At 43.5% G+C, this 22,554-nt stretch overlaps 2 protein-coding genes across 3 annotated transcripts in view; one reads left to right on the plus strand and one right to left on the minus strand.

Annotated features, from left to right (window-relative positions):
* The window catches only part of LOC135555439 (netrin-1-like), a 40,468-nt gene extending 33,819 nt beyond the window's left edge, over positions 1-6,649 (minus strand). Inside the window, exons 1-2 of the mRNA XM_064987850.1 lie at positions 6,412-6,649; positions 5,044-6,088 (exon numbers count right to left, since the gene is read on the minus strand). Of these exons, the coding sequence (XP_064843922.1) occupies positions 5,044-6,058 (1,015 nt within the window). The 5' untranslated portion in view covers positions 6,059-6,088; positions 6,412-6,649. The remainder of the gene's footprint in view (positions 1-5,043; positions 6,089-6,411) is intronic.
* Positions 6,650-8,727: 2,078 nt separating this feature from the next.
* LOC135555440 (phosphoinositide 3-kinase regulatory subunit 5-like) lies at positions 8,728-22,516 on the plus strand. 2 transcript variants are annotated; one of them, XM_064987851.1, is made up of 18 exons: positions 8,728-8,908; positions 11,507-11,619; positions 12,499-12,599; positions 12,809-12,877; positions 13,022-13,160; positions 13,366-13,444; positions 13,575-13,752; positions 14,036-14,204; positions 14,424-14,492; positions 14,622-15,448; positions 15,634-15,759; positions 15,866-15,994; positions 17,842-17,935; positions 18,115-18,191; positions 18,277-18,370; positions 18,569-18,651; positions 21,477-21,592; positions 21,709-22,516. In XM_064987851.1, exons 2-18 carry the CDS (start codon positions 11,520-11,522, stop codon positions 21,857-21,859), a joined length of 2,601 nt encoding a protein of 866 aa, XP_064843923.1. In that variant the 5' UTR covers positions 8,728-8,908; positions 11,507-11,519; the 3' UTR covers positions 21,860-22,516. The 2 variants fall into 2 exon arrangements, with proteins under 2 accessions (XP_064843923.1, XP_064843924.1); XM_064987852.1 differs by having other exon boundaries at positions 21,480-21,592.
* The last annotated feature ends 38 nt before the right edge of the window (positions 22,517-22,554 follow it).

Here is a 22,554-nt window from a genome sequence, read left to right on the forward strand (position 1 = left end):
GGTTATTTGCTCCAATATACTTTCACGTAATATGCTACATATTTTAACCAACAAAATATTTGCTAAAACAGACAAAATAATGGTTATTAACAAAATAGAAATAACAATCATATAAAACAATTCTAAATAAGGATTAATAACTCGAAAAAATCCAAACCTACAAACAGGTCACCAAATCCAGATGGACCTAACCCCTGGCAGTAGATGATGGCTGCTTGGGGCCGAAGAGTTCCTCTACAAGAACATCTATGACATCATCTTTTCAAGAAGTTATTTTTCCTGTCACATGGGCTACAAAGGAAGCGGAATGAGACCCAGATGGTGGGCAGCCCCGGCCTCGAGTCAGCAGAAACAATGTCAATGGTCCCAGTCAGCCACATGGAGAAAGAACTGAGCTGTCAATGTCAATGGTCCCAGTCAGCCACATGGATAAAGAACAGGCCTGCAGAGAGACTCACTGAGCTGCTGAAGGCCTCGTCAACATAGGGTTAGAGCCTGTCTCCTCTTCCCTTTTTACCAGACAGGTGGGATAGCTCAACCAGAGATATCACAGTTTAAACAAAGCTCTGTGTTCTATAACAGGGTCTTTTGACTGAACAACCTCTGCAGTAGAACATGAACTTCTACTTTAAAAATGCTCTCTCCAAACGGTTCCCTTTGAGACATAGTGAACGCAATCCAGTGGGCTTTCGGGGTGATTTAAGAGCTCACATAAAGATTCAGCACACTTTGACACTATTTTTAGTGTTGGTCCAACACAAGTATGTGCTGGACCGCCCGGGAGGAGAGCCTGTGAGATATTGATATAATCACATCTAATTCAACATCCCTGTAGGTGGTAGACGTGTCAGTCCAAACCAAGAATGACTTCTGTTTCTGTTCAATAGCTGCCAAATACCTTCAACAGTGTACAAAACATGCTGATAACTATTATAGGGAAAAGAGCATCTTGTGAGAGAGTGTGGCTGTTTCATAGGTTTGTCAAAAAGGGAATACAGGTGCATGCCATGCGTCGTTTGTATCCTCTTTCAATCTACATGTAAATTCCCTTTTGTCCTTTCTGTAATATGTACTATAAACCAGGGGGTTGGACAGTTTCTTTTCAATTGCTTTCTCTCTCTGGTTCTTTGTGACAGGCTCTTTGTTATGTTGACAGTTTAGGGGGGTTAGACACATGCAGAGATCTGTGTAAGGCAACAGGTCAAACATGGCGGAGCCAGTGGCAAGTGACTGATACTACCCCTCTGCCAGAGAATCCCAGCTCAGAGAGAAAGGAAGGCCATGCTGAATTACCAGGCCTTGGCAGGAACTTTCCAACTCTCCCTCTACATCAGTGGGCCAAAAGCCTATAACATACATTAAAGAGGAGAACATGAAATCAATAACTAGGCTTGGACGCACAAATGCTCCACAACTGCAATAGCCCGGTAAGGTCAAAGCCCCATCTCAATGAAATAATAGCGTTGCATTTAACCTCTGTTCAAAACAAAGTTAAAATTGAACAAGTGCAACATTACACGTATGAGTGACTAAGGCTACCATTTTCAACTTGCCTCAATAGCCACTTGGCAGGCAAGTCTTTCCCACAGTTTCCTTCACACCCCATCAGTCAACGAAGTGAGGAGAGTAGGTCTGACGCGAAAGGGTCAATGCTATGCTGTGCATGGTTGGAATACAAAGCAGCTGGGATGAATTTAAGAGATGTGCCTCTTCTGGAAGAGAAAACCTGATGGTCAGGGGAGGAGCCAATTCTCTGTGTTTATTTATCTCCTTCATTTATCTCTTCAATGATAAACCAATCACTGGCCTTTGTGGGTGTGGTGGCAACAGATGAAGCTGATCATTGAGATGTATTTTCCTCATAGCATCTAAGATGCAAAATTAAAGGCAAATCCAACCAGGAAGATTTGAATTTGGTTTAAATGAACTAACTTGCTTTGCATGCCACATCATTGGATGGGAATGCAATGAGAGGGTAACGGCTGCCAATAAGAATGCAGTTCCACTAAATATGATGGCCTCCCCGCATGCAAAGCCATGGGAAATGGATATTGTTTTACTTCCCCAGTGCAGCACCTGCAGTGTAGCCAACTACTCTCCCATATCCACATCTCTCTCTTTCTCTCCACTTCTCTCTTTCCACCTCTCTCTCTCTATCTCTCTGTCTCTCCGTCACTATCTGTCTTTCTTTCTAGCTCTCTCTCTCTCTCTTTCTCTCTCGCTCTCACTCAACTTCTCTCTCGCTATCCACCTCTGTCTCTCCATCTCTCTCTGTCTCTCCACCTCTCTTTCTGTCTCTCCACTTCTCTCTCTCCACTTCTTTCTCTCTCCACCTCTGTCTCTCAACTTCTCTCTGTCTATCCACCTCTCTCTGTCTCTCCACCTCTCTCTCTGTTTCTCCACCTTTCTCTGTTTCTCCACCTCTTTCTGTCTCTCCACTTCTCTCTCTCTCCACTTCTCTCTCTATCTCCACCTATCTCTGTCTCTCCGCTTCTCTCTCTCCACTTCCCTCTGTCTCCCCACCTCTCTCTCAACTTCTCTGTCTTTCCACTTCTCTCTGTCTCCACTTCTCTCTCTCTCTCTCCACCTCTCTCTGTGTCTATTCACCTCTCTCTGTCTCTCCACTTCTCTCTCTCCACCTCTCTCTCTGTCTCTTCACTTCTCTCTCTCTCCACTTCCCTTTGTCTCTACACTTCTCTCTCTCTGTCTCTCCACTTCTCGCTCTCGCAACTTCTCTCTATCTCCCCACTTCTCTCTGTCTCCACTGCTCTCTCTCTCTCTCTCTCTCTCTCTCTCTCTCCACCTCTCTCTCTGTCTCTCCACTTCTCTCTCTGTGTTTCAACCTCTCTCTCGGTCTCTCCACTTCTCTCTCTGTCTTTCAACCTCTCTCTCTGTCTCTCCACCTCTCTCTTTCACTTTCGATAGTACTCAAAGTCAGGGGCCAACCGGAATCCCAGAAAGATCATTAGCAGCAGCCATTCTGAGCCCCTTTAGCCAGACCACTGAGCTGGGCTGTAGCCCAGTGAATAACAGCCTCCCTCGCCCATTCCACACAACGAGGTGTCCCTTCCCTTGGATTGCATGCTTATTCTGCCTGTTCTGACGCTTTATCTAATGACACTGCTGACATAGAAAGTGAGGTGGTGAAAGGGGCCTCATTCTGACAGCATGATGGATGCCACAAGTGACAAACTTTTGTTTCAGTAAAACACACTGACATGCCGGCCCTGCACAGGCAAAATGCAGAGGGCAAGGGGAACAACTTGTTCACTTGTTCTGTGTCATTGAACAAACAATGGCGGTGCCAGAACTTGTTTCTTTTCCAGATTTTGTTTCACTGTAGATGAGGTTTGTTCTGTGTGGTTCTGTTTATAAGCTGTGTGGTACTGTTGATACAAGCACCCAGATCTGTTGAAAAATATACTCTACTGATGGAATTAAACTTAGTTCTGATTTCAAAGTACCTCGTGTTTTGTCCCTCTCTGAATAGTTGACTTGGCCCAAAGTGGAAGCTTATTCTCTATGTGCCAAAAATATCAATATAACCACCTTAGTCACCCATCCAATCTGGTAAAAGCACCTGCTTACGGAAACACAACATAACTCTGCGGTCTATCTCTGCAGCGGCAATGTTTCCTTCCTATTGAACTGCTACTACAGTCGGAAACGCTGCTCAAAATGCAATTACGCACTTGGGCACCCGCACTTCCTTTGGAGAAATAACTTCCTGCCTTTTCTTTCAGGGATTATTTCTGAGAGTAAAATATAAACCTAGTTAAAGCATTTAGACTAAACAGTAATCCTCTGTTTTTTATGTCCTCCAAAATGGATAGTATGCCAAGATTACATGTTTATAAATGTATTTATATTTACTTGTTAGGTTGTTGTTGTTGTTTTTTTTTGTGTGTGTGTGTGTGGGGGGGGGGGGGGTTCCATTTGTTGATATCAATATCTAACAATTTTACTCTCCGATGATTTACTTCAAACAAATATATATGATGTGTTGTTCTAAACAGTACGAATATGTCATTGTCATGGTTAGTGTCAACTCATTCAATTCATGAGATGAAATACTATTCAATTCATGAATTGAAAATTGTCCATTATTTTTAAAGGAGGGTGAAGTTAATTAATTCAGTGATTTAAATGTTAATTAATCCAAGGCAAGTCAACGTTGATGAGTATTACAATGCATTTTGATATAAGTGTAAAATATTGTATCATAAAACAAAGTTTTAAAAAATGTAATTAGGCCAACACATTGTGGTTATATTTTTCCTAAAAATCTGTATTTTGGTTTTGAATTACGTTTTGCATAAATCATTGCAATGTGTAGCTAATCAGCGTTTGGTTTTATGTGGGTAATTGTTAGTAAATTAAACTGACTATGCCATTCCATTTTTTATGGTGGTTTGGGTGATAAAAACAAAGTTTGGAACACGGACCAGCCCTCACTTTATTAAATTCAAATCATTCAATTAAATAATTTTCAACAAAATCCATTTTTTACATTAACACAATAATTTGGTTATTGGCGACAACATTTGATATACATTATGCTGACTTTTTCAAATTGGTTGATATACCTTAATGAATTTCCCTCCTCACAATTACTGTGGTTTTCCCATTTTGAATCGTTATCAGATTGGGCATATTTGAACAGGGTAATGAATTTACTGGTGTAATTTACGAATGCATGGTGGATTAGTTTTATTTGACACAATTAAACGATTTAAAAATAACTAATTAGCCAAAAACAATCGGTGGTTTACAAAGCCTAATTCATATTGGATCAATGTGAGAAGCTTAAATTTAATTTGAATTTAAGAACTGAATAATGAACAAATCAGGTCTGCATTAGACTATGCGTAAAATGCGTTTTTCAAGGCATAATAAGAAACCTGCGCAATCACACAAAATACTTTCGATCATTATGAGTCTTGCAATTTAGAAAGGACATTTCAATCTCTAAAAAAAACGTTATAGCGCAAAGCTCTGGGTTACAAGGGTAAATAGTTGACTTACCGACAATAGTTGACTTACCAACACATTCGTTTGCCTCTCTCGCGGTTGCGCGCTGCCAAGGACGGTCATAATGGAAAGGTTTACACCTGTCACACTCCGGCCCCGCGGTGTTGTGCTTGCACTCGCATACCAGGTTTCCTTCCCTATCTTTTACGCACTTTGAAGCGTGGCCGTTGCACTTGCACCGCCCGCCAACCTGCAGGTCTGATACCGCGTAAAAGTAGGAATCTCTAGCCAGCTCCGAGTCGTCCTCGTTCTCATCCCCAAACGTGTGCAGTCGGCTGAACGCCACCTTGATGTCGGTGGCTGTCACCCAGTCCTGCAGCACGGGAGAGTTGTCGAAGTCGTGCGCCGAAGGTCTGCCATCCAAGGTGCTGAACGCAATGAGCCCACCTGTCAGCGGGTGCATGTCCGTGTGAGAGTCTGTGCAAATCGCCTCTTGTTCGTTCTGCTTGGTAATTGCCGCCTTATTCTGCTTGTTATACATCTTCTTACACTGGGTAGAGTAGAATTGGAAAGGAACCCAGGATTTGCCATAGTCCATTGACTTGAAGATAGCCATAGATTCGGGTCGGGGTGAACAGAACTGCAAGCTCACATAGGTGACCTCAAATTTTTTACCCAAAGACAAAGTGAGCGTGACGTTCTGAGGATACTGGACATAGTTTTCTGACTGCCAGCAGGTGAGGTTATGAGGGTTGTTGAGATCAGTTAAATACGCGGGTGGATGAGTCTTCTTTGGGTCCCCTGCATCGCAGGTGTGGCAATCCCTAGTCCTCTCCTCACCCTTCTCGGTCACGACGCAGTACCTTGAGGCCGGGGTTCCACAGGTGCTGGAGACGCGCACGTCCTTCCCGAAAGCAGAGTTCACGAAATCGGGGATGCACCTCCGGGGGTTGCCGTTCTCATCATAGCATGGGTCTGGAGGGGACGACTGGGCAGCAAACATACTCATCCCATAACCTCCAAGAGCCCCCTTAACCACCAGAGAAATGGCCACCGAGGTGACCCAAACCTCTGAAATCCTTATCATTGTAATCCGTGCTCTTTAGTGTCACTTGCGCTGAAATGTAGTCGTAGAAAAAGAGAGACATATTTAAGATGTTTGTTACGTAGATTTAGAGGAACATTATCATATCATGCATTGCAAAATGAATAGCCTATAATATATATCTATATATATATATATATATGTGACCCTCTATATTTAACTGCTATTTAGCCTACATTTGGAATGATCCATGGTGAAGACAAACAAGCAGAATACCATTCATACATGTCAATATTACATCAATAGCCTATGTACATTTCTGTGTGTTGTTCTCCACACATAAACAGATGAAACACAAACAGTCATGCACATGTATGTGAATGAAATCATCTTACGAGACAAAGAAAACTCCACAGAGGACACTACCTCCGAATAACTGTTCAGCCTGGAAGAGAAGTGTTGTAAAACTTAAGAATATAGAGGGCAGCCTACTCTCTTTTTACGCACGAAATTCTACCGCTAGTTTGCCTTTTTCTGTGTTTCTAGACATAAATTGGAAGGACCAGCTCGCTATTAGCTTCCCTGACTCTGTCTTCCACTCAGTCACACCTCTGTCTACCTCTGTCTCTTGTCTGTCCCATTCCCTTTCTGACGCTCTCACTGTTTGAACAGAGAAGCGAGACCCTGTTATCCAGCAGAGCTTGAGGTCATACGGAGATGCTCGCAGAGCTAAAATAAAGAACAACGACATCCACTGGTGTGTAAGAATAAATTATAAAATATACCTCAACTCAAATTTATTTGAAATATGTTTGTATTCAGCTTATTACATCATATTATTAAAACAACAATGATATTAGGATTTTGTTTATTATTATTTCAATTATTCAAAGATCACACAGCTGGCAGGTCCAATTGCAGCGGTGGCAGGTAGCCTAGTAAAGGTAGCCTGGTAAAAATCGTTGGACTAGGAACCGGAAGGTTGCAAGATCAAACCCCGAACTGACAAGGTAAAAATCTGTCATTCTGCCCCTGAATAGGGCAGTTAACCCACTGTTCCTAGTCCGTCACTGAAAATAAGATACTGACTTGCCTAATTAAATAAAGGTAAAATGACAAATTTTAGACAACTTCAGTGTTCTTCTCAAGTTACCACCTGTGCCACAACAGGATAGCAGATGCAGGTATAACTGATAAATAATAATACAAAAACAAGTTTACATTGAATCTCACAAAAGTGCCAATACAACAGGTTTAATCTCAGCCTTAACCGTATTATTGATGTACTTCTGTAGCATACATTGTGAAATGGAACGATAGAAGTCCCGCCAAACTTCAGAAAATTATACGCAAGCAGCGACATCGTGCTGTGGCGGGAAGTACTGTTACGAATAAAGGAATTCATAGTAATCTATCCTTGAGACATTACTGCTGACTGTGTCCGCGTTTGTTGGCTACTCTGAAGCTCAGTAAACGCTTGATTGAGAACATGGAAAATAATCGGCCAAAAGCAAACCAATGTCACATCCCTTTAAATGTTCCACACATTTCCCATTTTGAAAAAGTGTAATTTGTGTGGCAATGTTTTTCAGATACGTGGTCATGGTTAGAAGGAATACAACTTTGATCAAATACATTTTTTTTAGCTAACCTTACCCTTTTCCTAACCTTAACATAATTATCCTAACCTGATACGTGAATTATCCTAACCTTCTGCGTAAATTCTCCTAGCCTGCCATGAGAAGTCAAATCTGGCAAAGCGGTATCCCATCTCGTTAAAACCCAGATATTGAGAGGAGCGAGATGCAAGACTTTACTCTCACATAGTCACACACAGCGCATGTGCAATGGTTCGCTTCACGCTGCTCATAGCTTATTAGCCAGGGCACCAAAACAGCAGAGCAATTGAGCCTCGCACTTTAAACACTCTTCGTTGTTGCGGAAATTGACACACTGCTGGTCATCACTAGTTACCCCAGCCACAAAATTAGAAATTATGGCCAAAACATGTCCTATATAGGACATCTATATCATGTCCTATACAATCGTATTTTAAACCTTACCGTTGCGTTAACCTCAACCTTAACCACACTGCTGTTATACCTTACCCTGACCTTAAATTAAGACCAAAAAGCAAATGTTTGTTTTCATGAATTTTTAAGAGATAGACCATTTTTACTTTGTGGCTGTGCTATCTTGTGGACACCCACTATGCTGTTAATTTTCTGCATCTACTTCATATGTCGTGTCGCTGGGTCTAACTTTAAGCCTTCAAATATGTTTTACAGTTTCAGTTGACCAGAAGTTGTTAATTTTATGCCATTTTTCAGACATTTTTCAGACATTATAATCTGTCCGATACGCGGCAGGGTAGCCTAGTGGTTAGAGCGTTGGACTAGAAACTGGAAGGTTGCGAATTCAAACCCCTGAACTGAAAAGGTACAAATCTGTCGTTCTGCCCCTGAACATGCAGTTAACCCACTGTTCCCAGGCCATCATTGAAAATAAGAATTTATTCTTAACTGACTTGCCTGGTTAAATAAAGGTTAAATAAAAAAGATAGAAGTAGGCCTACTTAATTACTTTGACAAGCTGTCAATCTCTTGACAAGATGTCAAATGAGGTAAATGATTTTGAAATGCCCTGCCCTCATACCACCACAATGCCAACTACCTCCTCAACATGACTTTCATTCAGTTCCTGTTTAGCTACACATGCTCACTTGACTTTGAATTTTGATCATCTATTTTCGTTGGGCTGTGGCAGCACACACAGTGAAGGATGTGGTCACTGTATTCGTGTCCCTTCCACTGGTGAGCCACAGCTGGATGGAAAAAATCGCTGGGATATAAAGCACTACTGAAAGACACATACCCTTCAGGACAGCTGCAGGTAAGATTTAACAATCTTCACCCAGTGTCTGGTCTACTGCTTTGATGAAATGTCAACAGGTCCTTTCTCCTAGAATAATTTAGACATTGTGTAAGAACTTGATGGTGTATCAAGACTTGGGAAAGGAAAATAATTGAGACTCAAGTTTTGAGTTTAAGCTGCAGTTGAGTGTGTGTGCAGTGTTGCTACCCTCTGTACCCAACAACAACACTGATCTCACCTCTGGTGCAAACCAAGATCAGTCGCTTAGATTTCTTAGAAAATGGGCCCATTTTGCAGAGGTGTGAAATTTCTAAAACTTCCAAAAAACGTTGCTGCAAAAGCAAAGTGTTGTAAAGCCTTCGTTTCCTGTTCCTCTTTCAACATATCATCCACACAATCTGTCAACAACAGTCTTAACCAAGTCACAAAATGATCGTTGTGGTGTTGCTTCATGTACTCCAAAACACTCAGTTATTGTTGCTCCCAGTACAGTGTTGTTGTCCCTGTGTTATGTGGGAGTCCTCCGGCCGGCACCATGGATCACAGGAACAGTGTCACAGAGTGACACCTGCTTCCTCTGCTGAGGTTGGAATTCTGGCCAGCCAGTACAGTAATGTCAAGTAGAAAATTGTCAGTAGAAGGACCTTACGGAAGAGCTCAGAGACTTTCAATGTGGCACCGTCAGAAGATGCCACCTTTCCAACAAGTAGGTTAGTCAAATTTCTGCCCAGCTAGAGCTGCCCTGGTCAACTGTAAGTGTTGTTATTGTGAAGTGGAAACGTCTAGGAGCAACAACGGCCCAGCCGCTAAGTGGTAAGCCACACAAGCTCATAGAATGGGACCGTTGAGTGCCGAATCGCGTAGCATGTAAAAATTGTCTGTCCTCGTTTGAAACACTCACTACTGAGTTCCAAACTGCCTCTAGAAGCAACGTGTTCATCGGGAGCTTCATGAAATGGGTTTCCATGGCCGAGCAGCCGCAAACAAGCCTAAGATCACCATGCGTAATGCCAAGGGCCAGCTGGAGTGGTGTAAAGCTCGCTGCCATTGGACTCTGGAGCAGTGGAAACGCGTTCTCTGGCGTTATGAATCATGCTTCACGATCTGGCAGTCCGACGGACTAATCTGGCTTGGCGGATGGCAGGAGAACGCTACCTGCCCTAATGCACAGTGCAAACTGTACCGTTTGGTGGAGGAGGAATAATGGTCTGGGGCTGTTTTTCTTGGTTCAGGCTAGGCCCCTTAGTTCCAGTGAAGGGAAATCTTAATACTACAGCATATAATTACATTCTAGATGAGTCTTTGCTTCCAACTTTGTGGCAACAGTTTGGGGAAGGCCCTTTCCTGTTTCAGCATGACATTTCCCCCATGCACAAAGTGAGGTCCATACAGAAATGGTTTGTCGAGATCGGTGCTGAAGAACTTGACTGGCCTGCACAGAGCCTTGACCTCAACACCATCAAACACCTTTGGGATGAATTGAAATTCTGGCTGCGTACCAGGCCCAATCGCCCAATATCAGTGCCTGACCTCATTAATGCTCTTGTGGCTGAATGGAAGAAAGTCCCCGCAGCAATGTTCCAACATCTAGTGGAAAGCCTTCGCAGAAGAGTGGAGGCTGTTATAGCGGCATAGGGGGACCAACTCTATATTAATGCCCATGATTTTGGAATGAGATGTTCGATGAGCAGGTGTCCACATACTTTTGGTCATGTAGCATACGTGAAAAACTACCATCAAGTTCACACAACAGAACTGTAAATATGGTATGTGTGCACAGGAAAGGTTTCAGTGAGTAGGGCAATGTCATTTTATTATTCCATGTCATCACATTCCTGCCTTAAAGATACACTTCCGAGATCTTCAGCACAATAAATGTGTAACATATTGCACAAATTGGATTTGTAACATATCACACAAATTGCTACATTTGTATAATACTGCATCATACAAATTGCACAATTCCTAACATCACACAAAATAGATGATGCCGTACACAATTGGATGACATAGTACACAAAAAACAGGGACTCGTTTTGGCTCGTGAGCATCACTTTCAAAACTACTGGCTGAAATGATATAAAGTTTCAGAGTGATCTTGAACTGCCATTACATCTAAATATCTCCTCATCTCATGTAGGGTATGAACTTTACCCTCAGAGTGCTTCCTTAGTCACGTTCCAAGTAATCATAATAGGGAGGCACTTTTCCTGTTTGTTCTGCCACAGGTGACCCTCAGTTTCCTATTGACATCTCAGTCCCTGTTGCATGGCCCAGCTGTACTTCACAATGACATCTTCCTGTCTGCACACATGAAGAAAGAGACCCTCCAGGTTAAATATAGGGCCCCGTGGGGACACAGGTCACAGCAGCTTTACTCTGGGCCTAAGGCTCTTATTTAATGTATGCCCAATCTGATCATCAGTCTGTGGATTAACAAAGAGCCAGGGGAGTTCACACTGCTGAAACATGGAAGTGTTCTTTTCTGAACACCATTTATTTATTACAGCTTTTATTCATCCACAGATCAAACACTTGTGGTTGCAAGTAATTAAGTAATTAAGAACAAAACGGTAATGTTGTTCAACTACTGAAAATCCTGTGATGCTTTTGCAGGAGATGATCTAAGATGGAGCACACCTCGTGCACAGAGGACCGTATCCACCACGCCCTGGACAGGTGCCTTTATGGCCTGGGCCACAGCTCTCCCAACACACAGCCCTGGAACGGTAAGCCTCATCACTTAGATTTACTGATCTAATGTTCTTTGAAAAGCACATCTCTTAAGAAGGAAGTTCAATCATATCAAAATCCAAATGTAATATCCGGATATGATTAATCAGTGTGAAATTTCACCACTTTCACATCTGAATGTTAATGAATGTGGTATATCGGTTATGCAGTCAATCATGCGTGTTTTCATTCATAAAAAATACTCCCATTGTTGTGAAACAGTGTTAAAATGTTGGGTCATCTAGTTTCGCCATGAGTCAAAGGGGAAATGAAAGAGGTGACACATGGGGGAGGAGGGGGTGAGGACATAGCTCACATGTCAAATAGGAAATTGAAATAATTTCTAGGGAATTTTTAGGGCCTAGTGACTCAAAAGAACAAATGGTATATGAAGCATCAGGCTGTAACACAGCACTCCAGAGTGACAATCAAGCAATAAGGCACAAGGGTGTGTGGTATATGGCCAAGGGCTGTTCTTACGTACGACACATCGCAGAGTGCCTGGATACTACAATATACCTGGTATATTGGCCATATACCACAAACCCCCGAGGTGCCTTATTGCTATTATAAACTGGTTACCAACATAATTAGAACAGTAAAAATAAGTGTTTTGTCTTACCCATGGTATACGATCTCATATACCACGGCTGTCAGCCAATTAGCATTCAGGGCTGGAACCACCCAGTTTGTAATACGATATAAGTACTTTACATTTGTCCACACCCACTTAAATAAACTCATATTAAATATGGACAGCACAGTGTCAATTTTATGCACACAGTATGATTGTTTGGATTTGACCACCATTCCTACTGAAAGGGGAAGTAAGAAAGTATATTTGTCTTACATTGTGTGTTTGTCTGTGTGTTTAGCTGGCCTGTGCATAAACCGCTGGAGTTTAGAGGAACTAGTGAAGCGAGATCCACAAAACTTCATCATCCTACTGCAGCAGATTCTGAGGAAAACTAGGGAGGTATGGCTCTCCATGTAATGAACTGTTCTACATCTGTGTAATTGACTGTAGCTGTAATGTAGCTGTAATGTAACTGTAATGGAGCTGTAATGTAGCTGTAATGTAACTGTAATGGAGCTGTAATGTAACTGTAATGGAGCTGTAATGTAACTGTAATGTAGCTGTAATGGATCTGTAATATAGCTGTAATGTAATTCCATATTCTGTAGGTTCTAGAGCAGTCCCAGGATGAGCTGGTGGTCCCACTGGCTCTCCTGTTCTCTTCTACTCTTCTGCAGGTGAGCCCAGATACAGTAGACCGCCACACCACAGAAACTCATCATCACCAACCATGACCAGAAACCCACGTGTGGACAGTCTAGGACCAGTCCAATGTAGCGTAGTTCTCCGATGATCCAGTAAATATCTCTCCTCTGTTTCAGACCCCTCACTTCTCCCCTGACTCTGGGGTGCTGCAGGATGCCTTTGAGGTGTTCCACTGTTTCCTGTCCTGGCCGGAGCCCTGCTGCAGCGCCAGCCGACACCTGCTCTCCCTCATCCAGCAGGAGCTCAGGGCACCAGGTATTGAACCCTTGACTCTATACAGCCTTTATGTTGGTATGGGTCTCATCTCATCTGTCACTTGCCACTGTCCTGATTCAAGTTCCATTTTCTTCCACATGGTGGCACTATTGTTTAAACCAGGGCTCTCCAACCCTACCAGGAGAGCCCTGGTTTAAACAATACAATACAAACAATACCATCACTTATACTGTATTTCCACCAGGTATCTCATTTCAAAGACTATTGAGAGAAGAACAGGGCTTGACCACCACCACCACCACCACCAATCACTCCAAAACTATGTAAGTCAACACAGACCATCCGTGATTAAATCATTCAACATCGCCCCAACTTGAAACATTTAAACACAAACCATTGTTCTCCTCTTTGTTGTGTGTGTGTGATCTTAACTTGTGTGTGTGACTGTATTAGGACGGTATTGTTAATGAGCCCAGGCGAGGATGTCCCTCCCGAGCTCCTGTCTGTCTCTGAGCAGCTGAGTGGTGTCTGTCACTCCCAGAGGGACACCTCCATCACCCTGATCAAACATGCCTTCCAGGCTGCCCTGGGGACCAAGTACCCCCTCCAGATACTGCATCATGCACTGCAGGTATGTCCTATTATATGTGATTCCTAAATTAGGTGTTCACAGTTCAGTTACTTCACCTACTGTCACATAGGCATTTCTATATGATTATCTGTACTCCAGGGTCATAAATTACATTTTTACATTCACCATTTTCTAGCTCCATAATTTAACGTATTTTTGGTTGTTCATTTTGGATTTAGGCATATATGCATTATGTATGGTGCACCAACACTACTGCATATAATCTGTATCATACATATACTGCTAGCAAACAGGTTATACCATATCTGTATTTGTCAAACAGTCAAAAGGGGCAGAGGATCTGGAGCAGCTTGTGACTGCAGTAACAGAGGCCCTGGAGACAGCAGCCTCTACACAGGACCCAGACGCAGCCAGAGAGAGTCTATTGCAGAGCCTAAAGGGGCTGGTGGAGAGCATTGGCATACCCCCTCCAGACTGCCATACAAGCCCTGGTGAGAGAACTTTACGACATGCTTCATGATAATCTCACCATCTGAGGTGTTCCTGGAACAGATAAGCTGGTCTACTTTGGGCAAACAGGACGGACTGGAGATGATTAGAGATAGACAGATGAGGAAGTCAAATGAGTAATGACTCTGAGAAACTCACAGTGTCACATACAATGCTTGGTCATACTTGATCTGAATAGTCTTGGATCTTTCTCTTATTAGGAAATGTCCATACACTGACGCTGCCCTTAGCCAAATGTCACATGTACTCCTGGGATAAGGACAACTTCGGTAATGAGCTTTTTTCCCATTGCTTCTTTCTCCATATTCAAGACAGTATATTTCAACACCATACTGTAAAATCTTTATAGCCTTTGTGTCTGTGGACTGTTAATGATGTAATTCTGTGTATTCGTTCAGACATTTTAAATGACCTTCTTCAGAGTGAGCTGGACCAGCTCCCAGTCTTTAACCTTCCCACAGACAAGGGAGAGGAGGATGATGAAGATGAGGAAACAGAGGAGGAAACAATAAAGAACCGGTACACAGACCACCAGATCTCCACTGTGTCCATCTGCTCCAAAGACTCTATGTTCTCCAGCTACTCCCTGTCCTCCAGCTTGTCTGTGCCCTCCACCCTGTCTGAGTCTTCTGGGGTGGACAGTGACTTCAGCGAGGACTTGGAGACAGATGACGGTCAACCAGAGACCAGGAGGAGACCAAAGTCAAAAGTCCACCTCAGCCAGCGTTTCTCCATGCTCTTCAAGTCCCAACGCAGCTCCTCCCTCTGCCGACGCGCACAGAGCATGGGCTCCCGTGGTGATGTCATTAGAGACGGCCCATCTGGGGCGCTGTTCAAGCGCTCCAAGTCATTGCCTAGACAGGTCCGCCTGCCCTGCCTGCCCCGCAGTTTAGGGGTGCCTGCCCCCACCTCAGATGGACCGTTTCCCCAGAGTCACCACGTGTGTGTCCGGAAGAGGCCCATTCTGAGTTGTGAGGAGGGGGATGGGGTGGAGATGTCCACCCTGGTCAGGGTGGTAGTATTTGGGGGGGACCGGGAGGCAGGGAGGCTGGCCAGGGCCTACACTGACCTACAGCAGAGGGAGAGCAGGTGTCCTCGCCTCACCAGGGCCTACAGGCTGCAGTTCTACTTTGTCCCTGTGAAGAGAGGGAACCTGGGAGGTCCAGGAGTGTCCATAGTGCCTGAGGGGCACCTAGGGAGTCTACTGAAATGCCCAACATCTACGGTGAGAATACCCAGCTTCTTGATTCTTCCAGAAGAGGACAAGAGCATTATCTACAGCTGACTTCATAGTTGTGTACAGAAGACTAAAACATTATGACGTGCCATTAGATATGACAATGAGAGCTTATAATCTCTTCCTAACCCTAAAATTGTAACAACTTATCTTATCTTTGCTGTCACATCCAGAAGTCAAATGCAGTTATACTTGAGGACAGCACTACTGACATCGCCCAGTTGATAGGCATGACTGACCCCTGGTACAAACAGAGCGTGCTCAGTCTCCTCAGCCTGTCCTCTGATGTCCTGTGCCAGGTACCACAATTACAACTTCACCTGGGTTCCTTTTCAAACAGACCATAATGTGCCCTTTAATTATCCTAACTGGGGATTGTATTTCTATATGAATGTAATTTCCCAGACAACTTCTAAAGTGGATTGTGACTCAGATAGCAGCTCCTCTGAGCGCGTTCTCCTCCTGGCAGACCTGGTGCTGTATTACTGTCGAAATGCAGCACAGCCTGTTCTGTTACAACTCTACCAGGCTGAGGTGAGCCCGGTCTTACTTTAACTAATACATACAGTACCAGTCAAAAGTTTGGACACACCTACTCATTCAATGGTTTTTCTTTATTTTTACTATTTTCTACATTGTAGAATAAAGGTGAAGACATCAAAACTATGAAATAACACATATGGAATCATGTAGTAACCAAAAAAGTGTTAAACAAATCTACAAATGTTTTATAATGAGATTCTTCAAAATAGCCACCCTTTGCCTTAATGACAGCCGTGCACACTCTTGGCATTCTCTCAATCAGCTTCATGACGTAGTCACCTGGAATACTTTTCAATTAACATGTGTGCCTATTTAAAACTTCATTTGTGGAATTACTTTCCTTAATGTGTTTGAGCCAATCAGTTGTGTCGTGACAAGGTAGGGGTGGTATACAGAAGATAGCCCTATTTGTTAAAATACCACGCCCATATTATGGCAAGAGCTGAAGGTCAGTCATTGCAGAAAATTTCAAGAACTTTGAAAGTTTCTTCAAGAGCAGTCGCAAAAACCATCAAGTGCTATGATGAAACTGGCTCTCATGAGAACCACCACAGGAAAGGAAGACCCAGAGTTACCTCTGCTGCAGAGGATAGAAATTGCAGCACAAATAAATGCTTCACAGAGTAAAGTAACAGACGCATCTCAACATCAACTGTTCAGAGGAGACTACGTGGATCAGGCCGTCCGACCGTGAAACATGCATGGAGGAGGAGGTGTGATGGTGTGGGGGTGCTTTGCTGGTGACACTGTCAGTGATTTATTTAGAATTCTAAACACACTTAACCAGCATGGCGACCACAGCATTCTGCAGCGATACGCCATCCCATATGGCTTGCACTTAGTGGGAATATAATTTGTTTTTCAACAGGACAATGACTCAACACACCTCCAGGCTGTGTAAGGGCTATTTGACCAAGAAGGAGAGTGATGGATTGCTGCATCAGATGACCTGGCCTCCACAATCACCCGACCTCAACCCAGTTGAGATGGTTTGGGGTGAGTTGGACTGCAGAATATAGGAAAAGCAGCCAACAAGTGCTCAGCGTATGTGGGAACTCTTTCAAGATTGTTTGAAAAGCATTACAGCTGAAGCTGGTTGAGAGAATGCCAAGAGTGTGCAAAGCTGTCATCAAGGCAAAGGGTGGGAATCTAAAACAGAATATATATTTTTTATTTGTTTAATACTTTTTGTGTCACGACTTCTGCCGAAGTCAGTCCCTCTCCTTGTTTGGGCGGTGTTCGGCGGTCGAAGTCACCGGCCTTCTAGCCATCGCCAATCCACTTTTTATTTTACATTTGTTTTGTCTTTGTTTTACACACCTGGTTTCAATTCCCCAATTACATGTTCATTATTTAACCCTCTGTTTTCCCCATAGGTTTTGTGCGTGATTGTTTTATGTATGTTCGGTCCGTTATTGTGGGCTCGGTATTACGACATGTTATTGGAATATTTGAGTAAAGTTACTTGTGTTACTCATCTCTGCTGTCCTGCGCCTGACTCCTCTGCACCAGCTACACCCAGACCATTACATTTTGATTACTACATGATTCCATATGTGTTATTTCATAGTTTTGATGTCTTCACTATTATTCTACAATGTATGAAATAGCAAAAATAAAGAAAAACCCTCGAATGAGTTGGTGTGCCCAAACTTTTGACTGGTACTGTATTTCAAAACTGTATTCAGATACACTGTGAAACATTGTAGGATACAAGGGAATTCTATACAGGCATATCTGTCTACACCAGTAAATGGATGATTGAGTCCACATGACTGATGTTTTTCACACAAACACGTGCATGCCATTCAAAGTACTTTCAATTATGTGTGACATAGCTGACCCTGGCTGGGGGAGAGAAGAGAAGAGAGGTGTTTATCCATTCCTTGGAGCTTGGACACACAGCAGGGACACGAGCCGTCAAGGCCATGGGTGAGTTTGCCCACCTCGAACACGCATGCATAGGCACACTTATGCATGCACTTGCACAAAAACACACACACCACTCGCAAAGGTTATTTAACAAAACATGCCTGTGTTTTATTCTAGATTCTATATGTGTGTCTGTCCTTCTACTGTAATATCTAGTCATGACTGCCTCTGTGTTACAGGTGCAGCTAGCAAAAGGTTTGGGATTGATGGAGATCGTGAGGCCCTGCCATTAGCACTATATATTGTTTATAACAAGGTATTATTTAGCACTTTTTCAAAAACACAATTACAAAATGACTTGAGAGACATTATTTTCCAGCCCTTCCATCATTCTATTTTAGGTTTTTGTAAGTGGGAGGAGTCAAAGGACAGAAACAGACATGGTTTGCACCTCAATAAACTTGAGGAAAGCCTGCAAGAGACCTCAGCAGCTAGGTATGTGGCTTACCGCAAGCTTTGAAGAAGATGAATTGAGAAAGATGAATACAAAAATAGATGTAATATTTTACACATATTTAGTCATATTTTTCTCTTGACATAACTCCCATAAAATGTTATTTTAATCTTGGTAGTTCCTGTGCAGTTGTTAGAAAATATGACATTAACTACTCAAGATAATGTGTTTGTATCTAGATTCCAAAATGGAGAGTCTTCACTTGACAATGACAGAGGTGTTGAAGATACAGAGCTCCAAATCCAAGAAAAACTACAATCAGGTGAAATAGAGACACATTGCTTGTCACCTGGGCAGAAGAGACATAAGCAACCGCTTAGGGCCCCGCGGCCGCCTGGGGGCCCCCAACCCACAAAAACAATATATTAAAAAAGAATATATATATATACAGTACCAGTCAAACGTTTGGACACACCTACTCATTCAAGGGTTTTTCTTTGTTTTTACTATTTTCTACATTGTAGAATAATAATGAAGACATTAAAACTATGAAATAACACATGAAATCATGTAGTAACCAAAAAAGTGTTAATCAAATCAAAATATATTTCATAATATTTCATGATTCTTCAAAGGAGCCACCCTTTGCCTTGTTGACAGCTTTGCACACACTTGGCAAGCTTCATGAGGTAGTCACCTGGAATGCCTTTCAATTAAAAGGTATGCCTTGTTAAAGTTAATTTGTGGAATTTCTTTCCTTCTTAATGTGTTTGAGCCAATCAGTTGTGTTGTAACAAGGTAGGGGTGGTATACGGAAGATAGCCCTATTTGGTAAAATACCAAGTCCATATTTTGGCAAGAACAGCTCAAATCAGCGAAAAGAAACTACAGTCCATCATTACTTTAAGACATAAAGGTCAGTCAATGCAGAACATTTCAAGTGCTATGATGAAACTGGCTCTCATGAGGACCGCCACAGGAAAGGAAGACCCAGAGTTACCTCTGCTGCAGAGGATAAGTTCATTAGACTGATGGAAATCTGTCCTTTGGTCTGATGAATCCAAATTTGAGATTTTTGGTTCCCACCGCCATGTCTTTGTGAGACGCAGAGTAGGTGAACGGATCATTTCTGCATGTTTGGTTCCCACCGCGAAGCATGGAGGAGGAGAGGGTGCTTTGCTGGTGACACCTTCAATGATTTATTTCAAATTCAAGACACACTTAACCAGCATGGCTACCACAGCATTCTGCAGCGATACGCCATCCCATCTGGTTTGCGCTTAGTCCCACTATCATTTGTTTTTCAACAGGACAATGACCCAACACATCTTCAGGCTGTTTTAGTGTCACGCCCTGACCATAGAGGGCTGTTTATTCTCTATGGTGGTTGGGGCATGACAGTGACTAGGGTGGGTTATCTAGGGGAATTATAATTCTATGTTGGCCTGATATGGTTCCCAATCAGAGGCAGCTGATTATCGTTGTCTCTGATTGGGGATCATATTTAGGTAGCAATTTCCCCCATTATGTTTGTGGGATCTTGTGTTTGTGTAGCTGCCTGTGAGCAGCCCAGAACGTCATGTTTCGTTTGTTCTTGTTTGTTTTTGTTTGGTGAGTTTCGATTTATTAAAATATGTGGAACTCTACACACGCTGCACCTTGGTCCATTCATTAGGACGAACGTGACAGAAGATCCCACCACCAAAGTACCAAGCAGCATGACCAGGAGGAGCAGGGATCCTGGGCCCGGGAGAAAAGGGAGTGGAGAACATCATGGACATTGGGAGGAGGTTATGGCAGGGGACAAGACCCTGCCATGGAAGCAGACGGAGGCAGCGAAGGAGGATCAACGACGACTCTGGGGTTCACAACCAAGACGCAAGCACAAGAGGCAACCCCGGTGTGGTTGGCGGAGCCAGGTTTCAGACCAGAGCCAACTCCCCCCGCACTCGCTTTAAGGAGCGTGTGACCGTTCAGACACCATGTTATGCTGTGATATGCACTGTGTCTCCAGTGCGCATACACAGCCCGGTGCGCTCAGTGCCAGCTCTCTGCACTTGCCGAGCATCCAGCCAGGACAGGTTGTGCCGGCTCAGCGCTCCTGGTCTCTAGTATGCTTCCTCGGACCAGGATATCCTGCGTTGGCTCTGCCTTCACAGCCCAGTGCGTCCTGTGCCAGCGCCCCGCACTTGCCAGGCTAAAGTGAGCATCCAGCCAGGACAGGTTGTGCCAGCTCCACGCTCTAGACCTAGACAGTGCGCCTCCACAATCCAGTACGTCCTGTGCCTCCTCCCCGCACCCTGAGGTGCGTGTCATCAGCCCGGTGCCACCTGTACCGGTCCCACGCATCAGGCCTCCAGTGCGGCTCCACAGTCCAGAGCTTCCGGCGACAGTTCCCAGTTCAGAGCTTCCGGCGACAGGTCCCAGTCCAGAGCTTCCGGCGACAGGTCCAGAGCTCCCAGGTCCCAGTCCAGAGCTTCCGGCGACAGTTCCCAGTTCAGAGCTTCCGGCGACAGGTCCCAGTCCAGAGCTTCCGGCGACAGGTCCCAGTTCAGAGCTTCCGGCGACAGGTCCCAGTTCAGAGCTTCCGGCGACAGGTCCCAGTCCAGAGCGTACGGCAACGTTTCACAATCTGGAACCTCCTGAGACGGTCCACGGTCCAGAGAGTTTTCTCTTAGTACTGTTTATCAGTCACTAACAGTCACTCAATCGTCTAGCCAGCAACTTAGTAATCATAGTAGTAATCATTGTCGAATCATTGTCGAATTCCGACCCTTTACCCATTGGCCACATTGATATTGTTAGTCACTCTGACTCAGATATCATATTAACATGGAATAATTCATGGCAAGATGTGTAGAAATGCAGGAAATTCACTTAAGAAAATTACAAAAATGTTTCCCCATCCTATGGGGAAATGTGTAGAATTACAGGAAATTAGATCTAAAACTGGCCATTTTTCTCTCCACCACATGGCACAATTTGTAGAATTGCATGAAATTACAGATATAGGATCTTAATTTGATGACTTGTTGTTGCTGAGAATTGTCCAAACAGCACAATTCATGGAAATTGTCATGAACAGTCATGTGTAGTGGCTTACCTTGACTAACTCGTGTCCCTTGCATCCTTGACCTCTCCCCTCAGCAGATCTCCAGGTCAGAGGTGAAGGTGGACAAGGTCCAGGTGAGTGGTGGCAGTGGGATCACCTTCCCTGTGTGTCTGGACCAGGATGAGAAGAAGATCATCCAAAGCGTCATCAGGTACTGTATCAATTAAACCAACCACAGGCCTGATCATGTGCTGCCAATATACAGTATATTACAGAATGATTTTACATGACATGTTGCTGACCCAATAATTATTCTGTTGTGTGTAGGTGTGAGGTGTCGTTGTGCTGTAAACCAGGCAGCGGTTCTGACTGGAGGTCTCACAGGAGCCAGCCTGGTCAGGTCCAGCCACTGCACCCCTCCTTCTGCTCCCTGCTCTGCCTGCCCATCACCTCCTTCTGTGGCTCTCAACCGTCATAAAACACTGGACTAGGCTACAGCGTCCCTCTCCTAAACCACTCAGACATAAACACCCACATGATGTTCTGATAATAATGTATTCCATTTGGCATGAAGCTTTTATCCAAAGCAACATACAGTCATGTGTACATACATTTTATGTATGGTCCCTGGAATCAAACCCACTGCCCTGGTGTTACAAGTGCCATGCTCTACCAACTGAGCTACAGAGGAAGTTGTATTATTTTGCACATCTGGTGTTCTGTGTACTGTAATAGTCAACTCAGTCAAAAATATTTTGGCTGCATGATCTTTTCTCCTGTTTTATTTTTGGACAACCTTGAGTGGATGCCTTGTGATGCATTGTACTTGTGTGAGGATGTCTAGACTACACAAAGGGGATTTTACTGTTGTGGTGCTGTGAGAAAATGTGTTTCACTCAAGATTTTGTACAGTCCCCATGGGCTTCCATGGGCATTGCTAGCAGTGCACTGTACATTTTCTGTCATTCTTATCATTTCTGAATATTCATTCATTGAAATGTTCTCTATGCTATAATGTCAACATTTCATTTTTCAACTATGAATGACCCTGAGGACTCATCAGTTCTCATTGACAAGTGTATAACATGAATAAATACATATATTTATTGAAATAAAGAAAACATATTTAACAGGATTCCACACTGTTGAATTTATTTCAGCTAAGCAATAATA

This window comes from Oncorhynchus masou, chromosome 15, assembly GCF_036934945.1.
Source record: "Oncorhynchus masou masou isolate Uvic2021 chromosome 15, UVic_Omas_1.1, whole genome shotgun sequence".
NCBI lineage: Eukaryota > Metazoa > Chordata > Actinopteri > Salmoniformes > Salmonidae > Oncorhynchus > Oncorhynchus masou.

Coding starts and splice junctions, on each gene's coding strand:
- LOC135555440 (XM_064987851.1), top strand. CDS start 11,520: ATGGAGCACACCTCGTGCACAGAGGACCGTATCCACCACGCCCTGGAC. Junction 15,449..15,633: donor TGAAATGCCCAACATCTACG/GTGAGAATACCC, acceptor TGTCACATCCAG/AAGTCAAATGCAGTTATACT. Junction 18,371..18,568: donor CAAGAGACCTCAGCAGCTAG/GTATGTGGCTTA, acceptor GTTTGTATCTAG/ATTCCAAAATGGAGAGTCTT.